Below are 22,917 nucleotides of genomic sequence, written 5' to 3'. Positions count from 1 at the left end.
AAGCCATTTCTGGCTCATTCCTCCTTTTTGCTGCTTTGTTGCTGCACCTCCTGCATCCATAAACACCAGGCAATTCCCAGCATATTCAGACACCTGCGCTTGCTTCGTAGAAAGGGGAACCATCCAAATGCAATGGAAGGTTGGTAAAGCTATTCTCAGGACAGGCAAGAGCTTTAATGCTTTAACTTGTCCAGTGGCAGTACTGACAACAACTCCAGTAACAGAGCAGTTTCATGAAAATTTTAACAACTTCCCCCCCCCGCCCACCCCCAGTCACTCTAGTATTGGTATCTTTAACATCTTTAAGAAGAGGAATTGCATCCCCCCTCACAGCAGTCATTCTTCCCAAGAACAAGTGCACCGTCACCCCTTTCGCAGCAGCAGCAGCAGACACAGAGCAAATGGCAGGGAATGCCCAGGGCTGCACAGGGATGCTGGGACAAGACTGAACACCCCTAGCCCAACATCATCTCTTCTTCAGAGCAGGGCATCTTTCAGGTTCTGCATTTGTGCACGTGCATCTTTAAACATAATGTTCCACCTCTTTTATGTACTGGCATGGCACAACTTTGCTCTGGTGAGACCCCACCTGGAGTGCTGCATTTGGCTGCAGGGTCCCCAGCACATGAAGGACATCAACCTGTAGGACCAAGTCCAGAGGAGGGCCACCAAGTTGATTAGACAAATTGAGCACCTCTCCTATGAGGAAGGGCTAAGAGAACTGGGTTTATTCAGCCTGGAAAAGAGAAGGCTTCAGGGTGACTTAATTGCGACCTTCCAGTACCTGAAGGGAGCCTAGGAGAAAGATGGACAAGGACTTTTACAAGAGCATGTAGTGAGAGGACAAGAGGGAATGGCTTCAAACTGAAAGAGAACAGGTTTAGATTAGGTATTAGGAAGAGACACTGGAACAGGTTGCCCAGGGCAGTTGTGGATGCCCCATCCCTGGAAGTGTTCAAGGCCAGGCTGGATGTGGCTCTGAGTAACCTAGCCTAGTGAAAGATGTCCCTGCTCATGGCAGGGGGGTTGACTAGATGATCTTTAAGGTCTTTTCCAACCCAAACCATTCTATGATTCTATGATTCTATGACCTTGCTATTGGCTGGATCAACACTGGATCACATAATAAATACACTCTGGAGGTAGCTCAGTATTTACTAGATTTAATCTGAAAAGAGGCTTAGTTGAAGGCTCTCAGATGCCAAGAGATACTAAATTAAACAAGATTTTATCATGTATGTAATTATTTATTGAGCTGAGAATCCATACAAGGTAAACAAATGTTTACACTATCATACAGTAAGCATTTCCAGGGCTTAATAAAAATGATTGTCACTCACTGTGCTTCACAAAAAAATCATTTTAATGAATAAATAATTTGATGAAATCAAAACATATTTACAATATAAACAAATGAAAAAGCTTTGGATATATTAATCTGAACATCCTGTATTTTGCTTTTCCTAACTGTATTTCACTCAAGATTCTCTCTCTGAAATGGTACAAAGTGGATAGAAATTACAACTCAACAAAGTTAACATGATTTGGTACATTTCTTTCTGTTAGTTCAGATAAGCTACATATGATTAATTTATTATGCACGTGTTAGAATACAAATATAACTAAAATAATATATTATCAAAATGCCAGACAGCATTCTCCACAGAACAGAAATGTACACTAGGCTGTGACAATAACTGAGAATCACAGGCAACGAAATATAACAGAAAAGTACAAATTCCTTCATAAGAATATAATTGTGCTCTCTTATTTACCAGAGGACTATGCTGCTTCACCACATCAATGGCTATGTATGAATACGGTGTTCAACAACTGCCATGTGGTTTGGTGTACGTTCATATGGGTGTCAAGCAGCGGCATTATAGTGGGAAACGGGCAGTGCAAGCGGTTTTATAAACACGTTTTTGGGCTCTTAAAAAAGAGCCAATTATACAAAGCAGTATAAGCATAACACTGAGAAGTCTTCATCTCATTTACAAAGATATCATGAAGCGACTTGCTTTGTTTGTGGTGGTGAAAGGAGGAACTTTGTATGTGCTGTTTATACAATCAGCCAGAATTCAAGTATTCCAAAGCCACTTCATAGCAGAATTTGTATTGATCCTGAAAAATCAAAAGAAAACCACAAAGTCAGTTACTGAAGAAACTTAATTAAGGGGATCAATATTTCTCTTCTGTTGAAATTATTTACTATCAGCTGTCGTTAATGTGAACCAGTTTGCAAATCCAATTTCTATTCAGGTAAGAAAATCTTTATATTAACCAGACAATAGACACTACACACGGTAATTTACGGTACTGCTTATGTTAGATGTGTATTCAGCTGCTCTAATACACTTGCATGAGAAAAATTGGCTGCTCGTAAGCACATTGACTTGGAACCCTTCTGTCATCTGTCAAAATGCTCATGTAACCCTTTACCAGAATTGGAGCTATTGAAATTCCTCCCTGGAAATGTTTATCTTAAAATAGATCCCGTGTTTAGTAGTTCCCAGATTGTAACTTTTATTTTAATGACATTCATACACTTGCAACATTTCAGGGCAAGAGCCACTTACTGCTGGTCCTCTACATGCAGCCCAGACCCAATCTGAAAGTCTGTCCCCTATCCAGTGCAATAGGCTTGTGAGATCAAACCTGAGCTAAATTACTTGAATCCATTCCAGTTTATTTTTAGCAATTAACCGTGATGCACAAGTTAGGCTCTTAACAGCTCTCTCTTACCCAGAGTAACTTTTCAGGGGCCATCCCTGTGCTCCAAACACAGACCTGCTGTTTTATTTGCAACTGCATGGAAAGAGAGTAAATCCCAGGGATATCCCCTTCCTGAGGGATGCAAACCCAGTCTGCATCCTTCAGGGACAAATGGTCATGACTTGGCCCCCTTCACATCTTCAGCAGAACAGAGAAGCCAAATGCTTTTGACTGACCTTTGCCCACTCTGCAACTTTTAATGATGCAACTTTTAAATGATGCAGTCACTGATGGCTTCACAGTTTTGTATATGCACAAATATCCCTCTTATGTTTTCATTCTTGCTACTCACAATACTATAAACATTCAAATGAAACAAAAAACCTGAAAGGAACAGTAGGTGCAGATTCCCTGAATCCAAGGGCTCTGGCTTTTGAAAATTCAATTTGGAAACACCTGCCAGTTTTATGACTATTTCTGATACTGAAACGCCTCTTTCACTTATGCACTTTAAACAATTAATGAAAAGATAACTAGGCTCATACTGTCATCTGGGAACAACAACAGACTTAACTAACTGACAGCACTCAGCCTTCCCCATCCAAACATCACAAGTAGGAAGATTACAATTACTCTTTTAGAGTAAACATTTTAGAGGATTAAGTCTTTCGGCCTGTACTTGTGTCTTTGGGTCACATTTTAGCTGAGTCCACCTTAACATGCAGAAGACCATGTGCTATTACAATAATCAAAAAGCCATCAACAAACATGGACCATTTACAAGTTCTTTTGTTGAGAGCTCTGACTTTAAAAGAAAACAAGGTTCACATATAACCTAAGTGATGAATGAGTTGTATGTGAGGTTTTAAGATCCTGCAAGGTTCCATAAACTACTTGTGCCTTCTTCAGAATGAGAAAAGAATTAAAAAAAGTAGAAAGGAAACGAGTATTATGTAAATTCCTTTTCTGCTTTTATTGCATATATGTTTCTAAATAAATGGAAATTATTCTATAACTACATAACAGATCAAAACAAGAGGTCAGCCACTCATCCACTTCCACTCTTCCATGCTCATTTTATGCTGATTTAGTGATCCAGCTGAATAAATGTCATTTTTAGTAAAGAGGATACCTGTCTTAAAGAGCAGACATATATTATTTCCCACTGTCTTCACTCATGAGTGTCTTTTGTACATTTTTATTATTCACTTGATGGTGGATATTAAAAGAGGTATATTTAAAATTTTTTTCTAGGACACCTACAGGTAAGTCGAATAACATTTATCACAAAATGCTTTGGGCATTCCATAATAGAGATTTTGTAATACCAAGTGTTACCTTTGTATGATGGCTGAAAAATTTCATAGATTTCCATATTGTATGGATGTGGTATTCAAATTTTTACACTTGGAGGAAAACCAAAGGTTTCAATGAAATAAGAGATGAATCTCTAAGTATGGATGTAAAGATGGCCTTTTAGCTTGTCAGAAAGTGCCCAACAGGTATTGATAAAGCAATCTTAAAACTATTTTTGTGAAATATTGTCATGATTCTGAGCATTTAATCTTTTACCATAAAATTTTACAAGGTAAATGAATATTATTGTTCTCACTTTTCAGATATGGAAACTGAGGCAAAGACAGATTAATGTAAGAAAGGTCATAAAGGATAAATTCAGTAACAGGAATAGGAAAAAAAACAAGTGTCCCAATTCCCTTATACCATGAAGCAATCTACTTGAAAATCAAAATCTTGCTAATTCAAATATTTGTTCCTACAAGGTAGCAGACCAAGACTGAAGAGATGTCATTCTAACTCTGCTCAGTCAGTGCATTACGTGATAATGGAGAAAATTCTGATTGTCCACTGCCTCCATTCTGCTGTCTGTAAAATAAGAAAAATAATACTTATCTCCTTCACACGTGCTTTGAAATTTCAAAAAAAAAAAAGTCCCTACAAGGCCTTTCAATGCCTTCCAGATATTCTCAATAACACTCTCAATTTACTAAAAGGTACTTTTATATTCTAAAATAATACACTTAGCTTTTGATTAAAAAAATTCTCTTCTGCAAAATGGAGACAGTTGCCTGACAAATCTATAGCTGGAGAACTGTCACAAATGGGAATTTATAGAGAGCATTTTCTTCAACTGTACATCTTCACACAGGTAATTTTCTTTTTTATTTCTATAAAATAAATGAATAAGATATCAGTGTGTTCTGTGGACTTGAGCTCTGGGAGAATGGGGAACAGCAGGCCTGCCAAGTCTCTGTCCAAACTATACTACCTGAATGAAGATGTAGAACATTTTTCTTAATATCTAGGAAATAAAAATGTATGGTTCTCAGCATGATGATTCTCCTCCTGAGAATATAAACTAGAGGAAAAGAAGCCAACTAAGCTGCTCCCTCCCAAGTGAAAGCTTGGTAGTTTCTCACTGATTCAAGATTCACAGTTCCACATTGCTGGCTCATGGTCCTGTGGTACTGCTTGTAATTCCCCCTTCTTGCTTTGCATAGCTGACAAAATCTGGTCTTTTTCCATGTGCCTGGCCAGAGCAGGGCCAGGGGAGGGTCTTGGACTTCACAGGCAGGCTGGAAGGGAGCACTGAGATGGGGGATGTGGTGGCAGCCCTTCTTCCACGTGAGATATGGGGCACAGTGATACATGTGGTGGGGAGGTGGATATCCCTGCCCATCTCCACATGCACCTGAAAACCTCACTCTTTCTGCCCATTCTCCAGCGTGTTTTGCACTTGGACATTGTTAGCTCACCTGAGGGGGGATCTCTCCTAAAATTACAAGAGCTTGGGTCATCTTAGTGAGATGTCTCCTGCCTCACCCTGGGCATGCTATAGAAAAGTTGCTAAAATGACCCAAACTTGTTTAACTTGCAAAATTGGATCGGATTGGGTTAGCATCCCTGAAAGCACCCAGATGCTGCTTCCTCCTGACTCTGACATTAAATCAAATACAGCTGCCTCTTAAGCAGCCACCTCTGCAGCAGGATGTTGTAAAACAGTGTCTTTTATAGCCCAGGTTTCAGAACAGGTTATTACACTACACCCATCCCCAAGTACAAAACTACACACTGGAGTGTAAGAACCTGCTGGTTTAAGCTGTTCTGCAGCTCTTCTGGCATAGCAGCTGGCACTTCAGCAATTCTCCTTTTAAAAAAAGGCTCATAAAACACTCTCTAGGAAAATAATTGCACATGGCCCCTTGTTTCTGAACTTCTTTAATCTTTCTATGAGATAGAGCAACCATAATTAAATGCAATATTCTGGATGTCAAACTGAAATTCATGGCTTTGATAAATATTAGGCGATTAAGCTATTTATAAAATATATAATTTGAAAATCTGGCATTTCATTTTACATAACTATTATTTCTACCATGCAAGGGCTGCTCTCCACTTGGCTCAGCCTGCTAGAAAAGAAAATTAATAAGGATGTTCATCTGAAAGTTTAAAACTCTTAAAAAATTCAAACGAATGGAGACAAAGTCTCCTTGGGAAAAAAGCAGTGTAAAAATACTCTTACAAGTGAAGTGACTTCATTATCCCCTTTGAAAATGACTTGCTTGCCTTGTGAACAACTCCCATTGCAAATCCTGGAAATCTTACTGAGTCTTCTGAGAAAAAGGAACATTTTCTATTTAGTGGTGCAGTTAAAAAGCTCATACCAGAAGGTCCACCATGTTAGGCTTATTATTCCTCAGTGTTTTCACAGCATGGAATACGTCAACAGCCCTCTGATGTCGAAGCATTTCACAAACAATACTGATTGCACAAAATGTCCCACTGCGGCCACCTCCATTCCTACAATAAAAGCGAAAAAATGGCTCAGTTACAATTGAGTCTATATTCCAAGTTTGTACAGCAACAGGGATGGCTACAGAACGCATGAGTTCCCGCAGGGAGAAGCCACAGAGCATTCCTGGCCCCAAAGGCTACTGAACTCTAGGCAAAACACACATTTTAATAGAAATTAATTTGATGAAAGATCTCAAAGCTGTGATTCAGAATTCAGCAGGCTGAGAGCCTGAAGGGAATTGAATGGCTGAGTTTTACACCACTCTTTAGTGAACACTTGAGACAGCGATGCTAAAATAGGGACAAAGTCCTTTTAGATTCAATTCAACGCTGCTTTGCACTGTAAACACACATGGTTGCAATGAGCATCAGGCCTGGAAATGTTATAGAGAAAGTGAATCTCTGAGTTCTTTTATTCTGGATCCTAGTGCTTTGCTTCTGGATGCAAGGGCATTTCAGAGGAACAGCAAAAGCACCAGAAATTTCATCTGTGGGGGTCTGTCTGGTGGCTGCACACTTGGTATGGCACTAGCTGCTGCTGCCATGTTCCCCTGGCTGATGCTCTCACCCACTGGCAGCAGGCAGAGGGGATAACTTTTTTCGAAAGGACTGCTTTAAAAAAGTGTATCTAGTTCCCCTCCACCCACAGTATCAGAGGATGAGAACCTGAAGTGACTTGCTAACAAAGGAGCAGGCACAAATGCTCATATGCATGATCAAATACAGCATTTAATAACACTTTATCCGTGGTTATTTTTAATCTTCAAGAGAATCTCTTTCTTTCTGGAAACCCCATTATTTCTACCGCAATTCTAATCAGAATTTTTAGGCTGCGCTTCACTGAAAATAATAAACCTTAATAATTACCAGAGTGCGGACTAGTTAGGTAGCAGGTCTTTCAAACCAGCTTCGCAAATGGTTGATTTTCAAAGGAAGATACAACATTGCACATCTGTCACATCCAGGCAGTATGAAAAGAATGCTCTCTGCTGCCAAAACATTGCCTGATATTGTGGGACTCTTTGAGAATTTTAATTAAAATAAAGTGATTTAAAAGGATTATATTAGAGCTTTTTCTTTCTTTACTGCCTGGAAGTGACGCATGTGTGATGTTTTACAACTATTTAATATCATCAGCCACCTCAGAGATAACAGTAATTTGCACTTCAAAAGGATCTTTTCAGCTAAAGATCTCAAAACATTAATTAATCACACTGCACAATGCTTCTTTGATGAAAGTATTATTATCCCCATTCTACAGATGGAGAAACTGAAGAGCAGTGACTTGTTCGAGGTCAGTGATAGTGGGAATTATTATTATATTCTTAGATTTTCCTCCATCATTCTAACATGGGGTCCCAACTTTTGAACATGGTTTTCCTGTTACCACGACCCTTCTCCATCATGGCAGCACCTTTAAACAGATGTTTGGAGGAAGACGAATATAACTTCAAGCACTGAAGACTTGGTCTCAAAAGATCGGCTACTGCTGAGAGCAAACAGCATGTACAGGTATTAAACCATATCAAAAGGAGGATGGTGGCAGAGTGGATGAGAGTCGGCATCAGTGGATCACAAAATCACAGGAGGACAAAAATATATAACATTATTAGAGAAAGGTAAGGCAATTAAAGGATCATCATAACTGGTCTATCACACCACTTTTGCTTCTGTGCTTTATGAGTGGAAGAGAAATCACCCTTCAATGCTACCTATTTCTACAGTTCTTATCTCTAGAAATAAAAGGTACATTGTCCTGAAGGTACAATTCTGATTTACTCTGAATAAATATGCAACTTTTCCATTTGCAAAATCCCTGGACATTTTTATATAAAATAGAGTTAACTTGTACCCATCATCTTCTCACAGGGGTCTAACAAAGGACAGAGAGGGAATTATGCATTATTGTATTATGCAGTTCCAGATTAGATGGATGCCTCTTCATCTCTTCACAAATCTTTTAAAATCTGGCATAAATTCTGTAACAGTATTCCCCTACTTTCTCTCTTCCTTTTCCAGTACTTACAAGCAATGTACAACTGTGCGTCCCTCTCCTCCATTGTATTCTTCCTGCCACTTATCCACTTGACGGATGAGCTTCAAGAAGGAGCGCTTAGAAACTGGAGTGTCTCTGTACATGGGCCATCCCAGGAACTGGAACTGCTGCACCATCCGATAGCCGTCTTGGGGCTGTAGAGATTCAGAAAAAAGCAGGAAAAATAACAGCATTTTTCTGGGGGTAAATAATTTAGATATTTGAATCAGCAAGGAAAGTTGTTCAAGCAGATGATTGCTAACAAACTGCTAATGTAATTTCAACTGCCCTTGAGGACTTATGACTTTTAATTTCCAACTAAGTTATTAGAACAAGAATTTTTAAATAGAGTGCTATACAAATAGTCTGGAATAGAGCAATAGTACAGTTGCATGATCAAGCAAATAAATAATATGATAGCAGGAACTTGGTAGTAAAGATGGAGCTGCAACACAACTTCAGTTATATACCCTTTTCACATACATGCTTCAGCAATTTTAAGAACGTTTATGTGTTTCTGTCTTTTTTTGTAAGAAAGGTCAAAAGCTTTCAAGATATTTTGAAGAAGGAAACATTTAAAAAACCAAACAGAACCCTCAGATGTTTCTGGCTTATAAAATATATCTAACTATATTTTGTTTTATTGTGTTCTATTGCAGCAGTCAGAACCCCTTTGGTGAAACGTTACTGAACAGCTGCTTTATGGTGATTTAAAATAAAAAAGGAGCACAGAACAAGTGTTAGTGGCAGAAAACTAGTCCTTTGAAAAGGGCATAATAAACACGCACATGAAAACTGGTTTTGTAGTCTACAATTTGCCACTTCTGTGCAAAATAAGGGCATTTTAGTGCCACCCTTAAAATGAACAATACACAGAAATGTTGACATTACATTTTATTCTCTAGAGTAAGAGTTAATACAGAGCATGTAAGATTAACAAGATACAGGAATAAACCAAACTGGATGCAGCATTAGGTATGTTCTCTAACCAGTTTTGTCTGCTTTATGTCAAAATTTGGAATTTACTGATTTCCTGTCCAGTTGCTTTCAGCTGATGGCCCCCGTTCCCAAAGCACAGCAGCCAGACCCAGCTCCTGCTGAAGTTCACATTAACGGTGCTGGAGGTTGTGTTTTCATATTGCCACACTTACTGAGAATATCAGGCCTTCATAGTATTAAAGAAGTATCTTGAAGTTTACAATCTGTTTCCCTGTTTGGATATTAGCATATTTTTGGGTGTGGTTTTGGAGTCTTTCACTGTACTGAGAGGTATCAGATCTCAGGGCAGTTCTCGATTTTTTTCAGGAGGGAGTGCTACTTATTCCCAGCTATGGCTCTTTTGTGATTGATACCCAATGCAAAGGCTCCCTGGATGGGAGGAGATGCCTGGTCTGTGGTGGAATCTTTTTTCCTCTCAGCTCGAAAGACACGCCTCGTTTAGTCCTCTATCACCTTTATGGGAGCATAAAAGCTCGATATGAGAACCCACTTGCCTCTCTGAAGCTCTTACCTATTTTATGAAGTGTGTTTAGTGAGACAGGATGTTCACTAAGTTTGGGACCGCTACTGAAAAACATGCCTGGTATTGGTGCACAGCTTTCTTCACATGACACAGGATACAAATATGCAAGATGGCCCATTTCAAACCGTTGAAAACAGCACTAGTTTCAGCATTTTCTGGCTACCATACAGTCTGAATACTACATTTATTTCATTTGCATTTAACACACTTATGATATGCATTAAAATATTTTTTGCTTATACATAGAAGGATTTTTTCTCATTCATTATGGTGTGACTCAGTATTGCACCATTGCTTTCAAATAAGTAAGCTGAAAAATGAAAATGGTTCTATGTGAGTTCAACTTTCATTTTTTTGATTTGAGTCAATTCATCTACTGATACAGAATTGTTTTGCAAATAACATCCTTACTCTGGCTGCATTATAAATTCGGAATATCCGGCTGATTATGTCTTCTTCTAAATCAGCTGATACAAACTCCACCTGAATAGGACCGTGCCGGTGTACTCCATTTTCTGGCCAGTACTGAGGACACAGCTATAGAAGACCATGAACAAAAAAGAATACAGTTAATCATTTTGAATTTCATGCTGCCTCAACATACTTTTTTGTATTTTAATTTGTGATACATGTATTACTGAAATTCTAGCACAATATCTTTATAAAATACAAAGTCTTCCACCAGTTTTGAGCACTCTGCTTTTACAATGCCTTTTCATGCAACTGAACATACTATTTCTTGCTGCTGCACTTGCTGTTCTCTGGTATTTGGAGTAAAACACTTCTGACACTCAATGTTAATCCTGCAATGCATTTTGACAAGACAGGAGATATAAGTATTACCATATCTTGGAGACAGTGTGGAGCCTAAAGACCAAAGGCCTGGTATGTCCAACTGCCCTGAAATGTTACTATTAATTCAAGCTACATTAGAATGTGTGATTTATACTATGAAGGGTTCATCAATACTCAAAACTGAGGACTTAACTTTCACATCTGTTTCACCTATGACCAATGATATCGTTTAATATCAGCATTCCTTTAAATTTTAAACAACTGCCTAATTTCTTCTATGAATGACACCTGAAAATATAATCATACTTTCTTCAGTGCTCAGAAAACACTAGTTCTAGGTATCTAAAGATCACAAAGTAATATTATCATTATCTTGCACAGTTTTAGTGTCTAATAATATATGACGGCTTAATCCAGGAACCAATTATCATCTATGTTAATACTTTAAAGATTAAATCAACACTTCGCAAGGAGGTTTTTGAAGCTAGACTCTGCCTGTCCATTTTTTTTTCATGAAAATCCTAATGATTTTTTTTTTGCCAGGGATATTTAGAGCAGTTCAAGCATATAGCTTTTGTAAGCATTCACCAAAATTAAGTATGAACTCATGAAATTTTGTTTGCTTGCAGAAGCATTTATGTCAGATTTGGAACTTTTTATTTTCTTTCAGTAAAACAGCTGTGGTCTTCATTCTGCTGCATTGCTGTTGGTGATCCAGAGCTGAGCTGACAAATCACATTTACCCCAGATGTTGTTTTGCATTTCTTATAACACTTAGTCCTCAACAAAGCTGTTTAGAGATGGCTACATTTTAGGAAAACATAATCATTTACTACATCAATTAAAAAGAAAACAGGGTCTGATTTGCAGGAGATCACTTTAACAAGTTAAAACCAGGAATTTCAAGTAGGAAAATATATTTTCATTTATTTTAACCCCCCTCTATGATTTGGTCTGCTGAGCAAACTGCTTTCCAAATACTGCCTAAATCTTTCACAAATTTTTTTTACGAAACATGCTAGTGTACAGGATAACAAAATAAAATGCATACAAGTGGTGCAAATTCCAGTGCTCAGATAATTTAACATGCGCACAATTTAGGACACGTGTTCCAAATTCACAGGAATACTGCTTTACAGATATTGGAAAAATACTTAAATGATAAAAAGCAAAGATGTTTGCTGGAGCTGTTTTAGGAAGCCAAGATTTTCAATTTCTAAAGAAACCAAAAGCATTTAGGTCTGCACATTTTGCATGCAAGTGATACTAGCAACTCTCTTTAAGCCAGAGTCACTGTGGAGGGTTGAATTTCATTTCCCAATAGAGCATAACAATCCACATAAATGGTAATATCGAAACAGAACTTTAAACACTTCATATACACATAAATAATAATGATAACAGTAATTATTAATAAATCTGAATGTAATGCGTGTTTTTAATAAGCTGTGCCCTCTCTCCACTTCTGTTTGCTCTGAGGGTTTTGAGATTTATTCCTAATGAAAAGATTGTTACTCACATTAGAGGTAAAAGGTTTAACATACTGCAGAGGCAGGTGCATTAACTGCATATCCCAATAGCTTTTAAATCCTGTGATGGTAATAAATGCTTGAAATAGCCATGCCCTATTGTAAATTCAAAACACATCTGACAAATTAAAAAAACTCTGTTCAGCAGTCCCTAACAGCCTGACTCCCTTGAGTCTTTCCTTATTCACTCAGAAAATAATCTTAGATTCATGAATAAAAGTTTTGTCTTTCATTTCTATTTTTTCTCCCTGAAGACAGTGAAGGGCTTGAAATCAGAAATTCGGTCTTTAAAATAGTGTGTGGAATTCCTACAAGTTCCCTTGAAAGACCAAACGGAAGATTAGTATCTTTTAAAAACAAATTCTACATGTTAAAAATTTTTTCTAAGTGTGGGCAATACTGAACAAAGCTAAAAAGATTTTTGATCACATCACAAATAAAAATGACATGCAGTCTTCTATAAAAAAATCTATAATTGCTCTTAATCAATAATTAACAAATATCTTCATATTAGGAATACAGACTACCACCACATTATTCCAGCAGAGGGCTGGTGCAGTTTTTTGGAACTAAGGAAATTATATCTGTGTAAGAACTTGGAATTGCACAGTTGTGACCCAGGCTCTAGGACGCTTAGTGATTAATCCCAGTGGTTAAATTGCCAAACCAGTAGGTTCGGTTTTCCAATTTTCTGAACAACATCTACAGCATTGTACAACCCTTTTGTAAGGTAATTACATTCCCCCACACGTTCCATTGCCCTGTTTTCTCTTACGAAGGAAGCTTAGTCTCCAATCTTGTTTAGATCCTATCTCCTTGCTAACGACGACATCATTTTGTGCAAAACACAACACAGATTTTGACACTGGGAACATCTATTTCCCTGGTAAGCAGACCAAGGTCATTGACCTGTATCAGGCAGACTAATGAATAGCTGTTGGCTTCTGTTTGTGACTTTTGGCTATCGTTAGTACGTTTCAGACTTGAGTCAGAATTTTACAGCCATCATTTTTGGGTTTTAGTAGCTCTTCCCAAACCATGTTCTCTTAGAATAAATTACAGGCGCATGCACTTATGTGTGTGTGCATTAAGATTTTGGTGGAGAAGCTGCTGATGGTCTGATTTATTCCTCTTTCCCTAAGTGTATCTGCAAGCTACAGATCAATTTTTTAGCATGTAAGTATTTAATGTTGTTTTATAAAACTAATTACATCCTAAAGCTCTTCTGAAATGCTGAAGAACTAGCTCTACTCTTTTAAATGAAGCAGTTTTCTGGACTTACTTGTGCAGGATCTACATCATTCAGCATAACTATTGAAGTGCAGTGATAATCTAGGACCAGTCTCCAGAAATCTTTGACGGTATTTGGTAAAGGATGCTGTGTAACTATAAAAGCTGATGGTTGCTTGTAGCTCTGCAAAGCAAGACGATGAGAAGAATGGTAAGAGGTAAAATTTCATTTAGCAGAATGTCAGTCATAGCCCCAAAACTTTGGGACTGAAAGCATTATTGCTATTTTCTATATAATTAATATATTGTTTTCAGCTCTTTCTTGAGATCTTATATGCTTCCAAGTTAATAAATTGCATTTGGGCAGAATATAACTTCTGCAGATGTTATATTTCTGAAATGTATTTCATGCCACAGGCATAGAGTAAAATCATCAGAGGTTTTTGCTTCCAATTCAACTCGTACAAAATTTTGAGCAACGGGTTTGTTTTGAGCTGCTAATGGACAGATTAATCTTTGATGTTTGCATTTAGCTCTAAATTTGAATGATGCCTGTGAAAGGAAATATCTAGTTATTTTTCAGAAATATTATTGAAATTCTGGTCTCTCTGACAGCACTGAGGATACCCAGGGGATAAATTTTAGTGCTCTTTGTTTCTTTTAGTACCAGAATATGTCATTGACTGAGCTGTTTGTTGGAACTTTTCCACTGTGGATCTCAAGCTAGCATTTTTACTTACATCCTCCTGAGTAGAAGGCTAATGTGGCCATACTGGAGCCATTGCTGGGATGAGGTGCCACTGCTTTCATTAAGGGGGGGGGGAAGTCTCTACAGGCCTTGCACTGAAGCATTTGTACTACAACAGAGATACAATCTGATCAGCTATTTGCAGACACATGTTGTTATTCTTGTGGCTGTCCTGTGCAGGGCCAGGATTTGGACTTTGACTTGCTGGATGCCAAGAAGATGGTGCCAGGCTCTTTTCAGTGGTGCTTAGCGACACAACAAGGAACAATGGCCATAAACGAAAACACAAGAAGTTCCAACCTGAACGTGAGGAAGAACATCCTTACATTGAGGGTGGCAGAGCACTGGAACAGGCTGCCCAGGGAAGTTGTGGAGTCTCTCTCTCTGGAGACGTTCAAAACCCACTTGGAGGTGTTCCTGTGTAACCTGCTCTAGGTGACCTTGCCTTGGCAGGGGAGTTGGACTAGATGATCTCCAAAGGTCCCTTCCAACCCTAAAAATTCTGCGATCCTATGATCCTTGAGGGCCCCTTCCAACTCAGGATATTTTATGATTCCATGATCTCTCTTTCAGAGATGTTGTTTCAATAGTGAAAAAGGGAAGAATCTTCAAAGCAAATATTAAGGAACGGCTCTTTCTGAGCATTACTTAATTCACAGAACAAATGGTGCTGAACTCTCCAGGAAAGAAGACAACGTAAGGGCATGGTTGCAAATTGCAGATTAAGAAAGCTCTGTTCTAATATGAAAAGTCATTGACCTACTCTGAGAATCTAGAGAAGTCACTTAAACTTTTGTTCTCAGTTTCTCTGCATAGATAAACATAAAGATACTACTCCTACCTTTTCACAGGAGTGTTTTGAACTGAGGCTTATTTTAGGAAAAGGCTTTGAGAACTTGAAAGGAAAGAAACTAAAAAGCTGCTGTAAACTGTTATTACTCTAGCTTCACTTTTTAAGAAGGCCATTTACAGTGTGTTCGTTCTTTGCTAACCTCTGTTTTCTTGTTGTTTATGTATTTGACAACTGTAATGACTGCAGCTCTAAATCATCAAAAATAGACTACAAATATCTACAGACTGTAAAGGCAGTTTAAGTGTCTTTTTAGTGTTACTCTATTAGCAAATTAGAATTACCATAGATGCACTTGGAAAAAAAAATCCACACACACGAAGAGGAACCATTCATTCAAACAGAAATAAACAGAAAGACTGAAGTAATGGCTTGTGTACTATCTTGTGCTGACAGACAATTACTTTTTTGTTAATTACTGTTTAAATTATAAACAAAGGGAACTGAAATATTGCTGCAAACCTTATTATTCTATTTAACTGCCTTAATCTCTTAATAGGTAACTCTTGTTTTCCTAGGCCAGATGGTTAAAAATTCAAGCACTAGGGAGAAATCCAGACAGATTTAATTTATCAAAACTCCCTGAATTGCTCTCTGCGCGTGGCTTTGGAACCTTGGCTGTGACATAACATATGTGTGATCCTAAATGTACTTGGAGGTTTAAAGATTTTGTGCCATGCTTTTGGAAAACAAAACAAGCTAGAAGGATTTCAGTCTTCTTATGCTGACTCCATTTTCTGGCATTGCTCAGTTTGTAGGGCTGCTTATTCCCTTTTTATTATTAATGATATAGTAGAGACTTACATCCATCAGTGCAGCATTGATGTAGTTACTGCTCTCCCCATCTATCGTTATGAGGAAAGGCAGGCATCTGTCTGGAGGCAGAACATCCATACAACGATTCTTTTCATGATTTCGTGGTAAAAGCGCTATGCTGCAGTCTTCTACACGCAGTGTTGGAGTCACCATATTTAAAGTCTTTCAAAAAGAGTAAACAATACAACCAAAAAAATTAACACAGCAGTGAAAGCAACCCAAAATATTTAAGAATAGATCAGCTCAGCATTCAGTTTCAGTGGGAATCAATATGCAGAGAAATGAAAACACATCACAGTCAGCAGGGTTTGGAAGAAAAAAAAATCCTGGAAGCAAACAGATCTGAAAAATAACCTCAAAGACAGCTGCAGAGTAGCCTGCCTTCTAGAGAAAGGACAGTAGAAAGAATCGACATATTTCCCTCGAGTAAAAAGAATATTTTACTACTACTCCATTGCATTCTTTCATGATTCAGCATCACTCAAGAGCAATGAGAGACATTGTAGTGGTTTGAACCAGGTTTTCTCCCTGAAACTAAGAAAGTGGTAACCCCCAGGGGGTGGTGACCCTTGGGGCTTTACCCAATCAATGCTCCTGCAAAATATAAACATATCTCTGGAGACTGGAAGAGAAGCAGTGGTACTTTGGTGAGAAGAAGAGGTGGCCATGTTGTAGAGGCCACGAGGAGAAGGGGCTCTGGCCCCTTGGGGGCCTCTGCCCCCCCCAGCCCCCGGTTGGGGGGCTGCAGGGACTCAGAACTGGGCTGAGTGCCTGTGGCTAAGAGCTGGGAGAATTTCTCCCGGTAGGCAGCCTTGGGAGACGCTGGGAGCAGACGGAGCAGCAGTAGACACAGCAGCGTCCGAAGAGCAGTGGCAAAGAGCCAACTGATAAGGACCAAAAGGAGCAACACAAGCCAGTATGCAGCTAAGGCAGACACAGAGGTGTCTGAGGAGAAGGAAAAGCAGCAACAGGACAAGAGAATCAAGCCAGCAGCAGGAACAGAGTTTCGCGGGGTAAGAACTGGATAAACCAAAACCCCCAAACTCGCTAGAGACCCCTCCGAGAAAGAGGAGGGGGTGGTGGACTGAGAGGAGTCCTAAAGTGCAATATGCACTGCTGAGAGGAGCTAGGAAGCTCATGGCCTCCTGAGAGATAAGCCAGGACGGCCGAAGGAATGTGTGTGTGTGTGTGGGGTGACCTTGGCCCCCCCCTGCTCCAGCTTCAGAGAAGCTGGCAGCCATCTTTGAGGCAGAGCATGGGAGCTCTGCACAGGGGCTTGATTTCCCCTGAGGATACCAGACCGTCACGGAGACCCCGGTGCTTCGTGATATGACCATGGTGTAGCGGCCGTGTCTGGGGTTACGCAGCCCATGGAAAGACCCCTTGTTTGGAGAAGGGGGCCGAGAGAGACTTGGAAACCTCCCTCGTGTGTGCTGGCAGAGAGCCAGCAACTGTTTCTGGTGGAAGAGAAGAAGAGAGCCTGCTGCCTAGAGAGGAAGACCTGCTGCTCACAGACTGGAAGGGGTCTTTTCTTCTTCTTCTCTCCTGGACTTTTATTTGGAGGGAGAAGAGATTTGGCCCATTGTAAATATTATTGTCATGGTAGAGATAGATATAGAGTTAAGATTGTTTGTAATGTATTATAGTATTTATTCACGTGTATAGTCTTTGTAATATATTCCTTCCCCCATATTGAGTCTCGTGTTTTTGTCTGGAAAACCCATCTCACATGGGGTTGAGATGTGGGTGGGGGGCTAGGAATCAGAATTGGATTTTGGGCCTTTTCAAACCATGACAGACATGTTATTTTTCCCTTTTTGCAGTCTTTCCCTCCCAGGCCTGGTCCAAAATTCACATGGTTATAAATAAGCACTTAAGCAGAAGTCTTTAGTATAGATAAACTGTATGGCTTCTAGGTAATGTTAGCCACTACTTACCCTGAATTCCTCTTTGATTTGGCTGGAGTTAGTTTGAGGATCCAGTTTATTCATTTCATAGTAAGCAGACCTAACTTGAGAAGCTGGAATAGATGTGTCCCCACAAAGGCAGGCCTCCAGGATAGCATCATGGATGAATACATACTGTTCCTGGTAAAGTAATTAATATATATAGTTACTGACACAGAGAGCTTAGGCTATTAGTATTTTGGTAAATAAAAAATAACAACTAATATGGTTTCTACTTCTCTCTTGAGTTTAACTGAAGCACTGAAGCAAGACCAGAAGGAATAACCACAGCTAATAAAACGTTATCCCACTCATTTAGAAATTAGTATAGAAAGACTGACTTAAACTAACTACAAGTAGTTAGAGAAGTGCAGTAACACTCCATAATAAAATTCAGCATGTTTCTGGTATTCTCATTCCTCTGTGTAGATCTGTAGGTGCTATCACATAACTGAGCCTCAACTAGATGTACTCCAGAATGAATCTTCCAGAGAGGAAACACTCGTGGTTTTCCTTTTCGTAAAAAAACCCACAGTGAACCTTCAACGCAGTGTAACTGTACTCTTGTTTGGGCAGGAATTCTTCAGGTTTGTGCGAGGATTATTTTCTGCATATGATTAAATAAACTACTTTCTGGAGAGTGCCAACTACAAAGCTCTATATGGGCTAGAAGAATATTTTTTTTTGCAAAGCAGTATTCCAGTAGATTTAACAATACCTCGGTCTGCACCATGTTAACTCTCCGGGATCGAAGCTCTCTCACGCAATTGTATATGTCTACGACACCTTCTCTTTCTGCCATATCTAGCATGATGTCAATAACAATGAAGCATCCAGTTCTGCCAGCACCAGCACTGAAGTAAAAGAAAAGCACAGTTAATGTTTGGCAGTGTGTACTGGAAATGTGAGGTGTAATGGTTCATCTCACAAGTACTCGATCAGTTGGATGATTACTGAAATTGAGCCAGGGATTTGCAGAACTTCAGACTTAATTTTTTACTCTTGTTTATATATTGCATATTTCATATATATGTATTCTTGTTTATACTTATTGTGGGTAGAGCTCCAGTGGCTTCAGCAACCTGTGTGGGGATGACACAGTACAGGAGAAGTAAAAGTAGGTCCTGGGTTTAGCACAAAACTCAACAGAGAGATTTCTATGTTACCTACCTGCAGTGAACAACCAGAGGGCCAGCATTTGGTGGGCTCTTGGATTTGACCTGCCGTACAAATCCCAGCAGGCCTGTCGCATGGTAGGGTACACCATGGTCCGGCCAGCCAGTGAAGTGAAACTGACGTATTTCTCGAATCTCATGGGCACCTCTCTGTTGAAAAGGCAAGGGTTGAAAACTTCAAAAGCCTGAGCCTTGCTGAAAAGCATCCACCCCCTACCAACACAATCTGTACAGACTGTTGGAGAGCTTTCTCATAGCAGGAGAGCAAGTTCAAAGGTTAGATATCAACTGGTTTCAAAGCCTTAAAACGAAATTAAGTAAGCACTAGATTGGCTAGAAACCTTTAGCAACAAGATAGACGCTCATTTCTGTATTTAAGCACTAGGTTGTTTTGCAAACTGTGGCTCTAAGATGCATGCCATGATCACAGAATAGGTCAGCAGCAAGGCTGAACATAGAGCACAGATGACTTTTTTCCCCACTGCTCTCCACAGGAGTTTTGCTGCTGACTTCAGGGAACTACAGCTTCAGCATGATTTTCCTTATCATTTGTCTCCTTCATTGGTCTGAAAGAAACAGCTGAATAGTAAAAAACCTTTTTGCACCTCCAATCATAGGGGCTGCATTTGTAGCCCTGCACATGCTAAACCTTCAGGTGATTTGCCACAGTCCACAAGGATACGGATACAGTGAGACAGGTATGAATGAGAAGCTGATTGTGTAAGTAATTTCCCATGTGACTTTCGGGAGCAGTCTGGATATTAGAAGTGCGTATGCTAAGTTTTCTTTTCTTTTCTTAGTGCTTGTATTTTCTCTTCCCCCTCTAAAAATGTAGCTGCCAGTATTTTATTCTTGAGAAAAATCCACAGTCTGGAGGCCATCATACATACTTCATCAGCAAACAGCAAAATTATGGCATATCACGTTTAGGCTGGACTAAATGTCTACAATATTAATAGTTTACAGTTTACAGTTTTTCTTCTTAAAGACATATTTCCTGTCTTGAGCTGGTTTGCGTATAAAAGGTGTTACTCCCTTTGCATAATAAGTAACATAAGCTTCCTAATTTATTACTAGGATGCATAGTCTGGGATTTTCGATGGTTGAGAAATTTTGGCCATGCCAGGGCTACGTGACTGGGGATGGTTTCGTGTATCTTGGAGTCTTTGATACTCTGACAGCTCAGGCTGGGGGTATGTGGAAACAGGGCATTTGCTCGGAGGAATATCTCATCTCCCTTGGAAACTGTGACACAAAAAGGCAGGCAAGGGAGAGGATTGAGTGCACATGCAACAGTGGTGTAGACTGAGGAGATCACATCCTTGCAACAGAAATGACCTTATCTCCTAAAAATCAATTTTAAAGCATATTGAAACCCAGAAATAGACAAAACAATTTGCATTTTAAGACAGTCTAGCAAACACATTCGAATGCAATTTGCTCTCTGTACTCTGGGGATTTCAGAGTGTGCTAGTTAACACACATCTCTTTGCTACTGTAAACAAGGCCTTCAGCTTAAATAGCTGTGCGTAGGTAGGGTATCCATGTCTCAAACACTTTTATATTGCTTATAACAACTGCTCACGATACCCTAAGAAACAAAGATCCCATACAAAATAGCAATGCCATGATATATAAGCTCAGGACGGAAGTGAGTGCCCAAAACAAATTCTTCTTGCTGTATGCAGCCCAAATTTTCAAACAATTTACAAAAAGCAAACTGCCCCTCCAAAACAATGTGCCCAGCTGTTGCACAGATTAGGTTATGTCCTGTGTATCTTGTGCATTAGTTTTGAAAAGGCTGTCTGTCATGCTGACTGCCTTTTTGTCTATTGTTGATAACAGCTACTTAGAGAAGGTTTTGCATATAGGGTACTTTTAAAATGAGTTTTCTTATTATACCTGCAAAAGAATGATTTTCACATCTGTAGTTTCCTGCTGGTTTCTAAATCCAAAATAGCACCACAACTGTATGAATCATAAAGCATATGCTCAGCTTGGAAAGACTGTATTTTTTACTTTTTCTTTCCACTGAAACAAATGGTGTATGTTGCTAACAAACCCTAGGGTGTTAAAAAATGCTACAAATGCTTATGCTGCTGCTCTGTGTTACTATATGACTAATTCATCTGAGTTAACTATTGTGCTGTTAAGGAACTGCTCATTCACACAATGCAAAGTGCATCTTGGAAGTGGTCTTCAGAATCAGGCTACACTTTTGGGTTTAATTTTCTTAGCTTTACCCCCCTACTACTCAATATCCATTTAAATAAAATTAAAATAAGTGATCAATTTATCTTCAAACAAATCAACTGTACTTCAGGAGCATGTGAGATGTTCATCAAGAAACAAAAAAGATGGCCAGAAGGGACCTCTGGAGGTCTACTGTCCAGCTTCCAACTCAGAGTGGGTCTATGGGCAACACTAGATCTGCCTAGCTGAGCCCTGATGACCTCCAAGAATGGAGATTCCACAAACTTTTAGAGTAACCTACTCCAGCACTGCACTGCCCTCCACCTGAAGGAGTGTTTCCAGTGCAAGCTTTCCATACTGCAAATTCTTGGCCATTGACCCTTTCTTTGCCATCTACTACCACTGAGACAAAAGTGGAGAATTTGGTGCCTCTAATTTTCTAAACATATTTGAGGTAGTTGCAGGCTGAAACTGGATCTTCCTTATCCTCCTCCTCATCTCTACCACATCAAACAAGGTTAGTTCCCTTAACCCTCTTCTTTGCAGTTTATATGTGCTAAATCCATAATTATTCTGGATTTCAGATGATGTCGCCAGATGTCAGCCTGTACTGACACAGGGGTTTAGGTCATCTAAGGCACAGAACTTTGCATTTTTTTCTTGTTGAATTACGAAAGTTCCTGCTAGCCAAGTCTTCAAGTCTTTTGGAATTGAGGTTCCAATGATAAGTGTTCCAACACCATCTTTCACTTGGTATTATCTGCATGTTTGCTTAGGGTGCTTTCTGTCTCATCATGCAGCTTGACTTAGAGAACTTGAAAAGCATCAGTCCCAGTACATCAAAAGTAAGAACTTGAGAATTCTGGTGGAAGAGATGTATGGATTTGACCTTCCAGTACCACTGGAAGAGTTAAAAAATATGGAAAATAGGGTAAAAACAAATGTACTGTACTCAAACTACACTGACACTGCTTTTAGAGGCTTACTGAAAAACTACCAACTATTAAAAAGCAGTGTCTAAATAAAATCTTTTCAAATTGAGATTTTTTAAAAGAAATAAAATGTTTAGTGCCTTTTATCTCTATCTGTTCTAATGCACTTATTCAAGACAGTTTGGTTATGTTCAACTGTAAAATCCTCTAGGTCTTTTTTTTCAGTCCCAGCTAAGAAGTGAAAAGCTAACATCAAAGCATAAGCTTAAAATTCGCAGAATAGAAATCAACCAGTGCTTCAGCTACTTCAAAGTGTAGCCACCGTTTCTCATCTGTTTATTAAAAATACCTAAATGGAAGGAAACAACAGGCTTGAATGAATTCAATGTACAATATGTATAGTGGTAAACATGATACAATATTTCAGTTCATTCAAACCACATAATTCTATTATCATTAGCCTCAGGTTGCTGTTTTGATGCATATTTAAGTATTAGATTGAAGAATAAAACAGGAAAAAAACTAATTCCTTTGTTACTCTGAATGTATGTACAGAGACCCTGTTAGGTCATCTTTTTGGCAGTTTCATCTACCTGGGTGCAGAATTCTTTGATGCTA

At 39.0% G+C, this 22,917-nt stretch overlaps 1 protein-coding gene across 10 annotated transcripts in view; it reads right to left on the bottom strand.

Moving 5' to 3' along the window:
• Nucleotides 1-1,226: 1,226 nt before the first annotated feature.
• The window catches only part of PTPRM (protein tyrosine phosphatase, receptor type M), a 422,377-nt gene continuing 400,686 nt past the window's right edge, over nucleotides 1,227-22,917 (bottom strand). For all 10 annotated transcript variants that reach the window (XM_027676337.1, XM_027676347.1, XM_027676366.1 and 7 more), the window contains 9 exons: nucleotides 19,170-19,324; nucleotides 18,718-18,853; nucleotides 17,991-18,140; nucleotides 16,042-16,215; nucleotides 13,692-13,823; nucleotides 10,497-10,622; nucleotides 8,555-8,718; nucleotides 6,399-6,534; nucleotides 1,227-2,124 (listed from right to left, as the gene is read on the bottom strand). In XM_027676337.1, the coding sequence (XP_027532138.1) occupies nucleotides 2,071-2,124; nucleotides 6,399-6,534; nucleotides 8,555-8,718; nucleotides 10,497-10,622; nucleotides 13,692-13,823; nucleotides 16,042-16,215; nucleotides 17,991-18,140; nucleotides 18,718-18,853; nucleotides 19,170-19,324 (1,227 nt within the window). In that variant the 3' untranslated portion in view covers nucleotides 1,227-2,070. The remainder of the gene's footprint in view (nucleotides 2,125-6,398; nucleotides 6,535-8,554; nucleotides 8,719-10,496; nucleotides 10,623-13,691; nucleotides 13,824-16,041; nucleotides 16,216-17,990; nucleotides 18,141-18,717; nucleotides 18,854-19,169; nucleotides 19,325-22,917) is intronic.

This window comes from Neopelma chrysocephalum, unplaced genomic scaffold, assembly GCF_003984885.1.
Source record: "Neopelma chrysocephalum unplaced genomic scaffold, ASM398488v2 Primary Assembly neopelma1_22, whole genome shotgun sequence".
In the NCBI taxonomy this organism is placed as follows: domain Eukaryota; kingdom Metazoa; phylum Chordata; class Aves; order Passeriformes; family Pipridae; genus Neopelma; species Neopelma chrysocephalum.
Note: the sequence above shows the minus strand (reverse complement) of the source record. Positions and strands in the feature narration are given on the sequence as shown.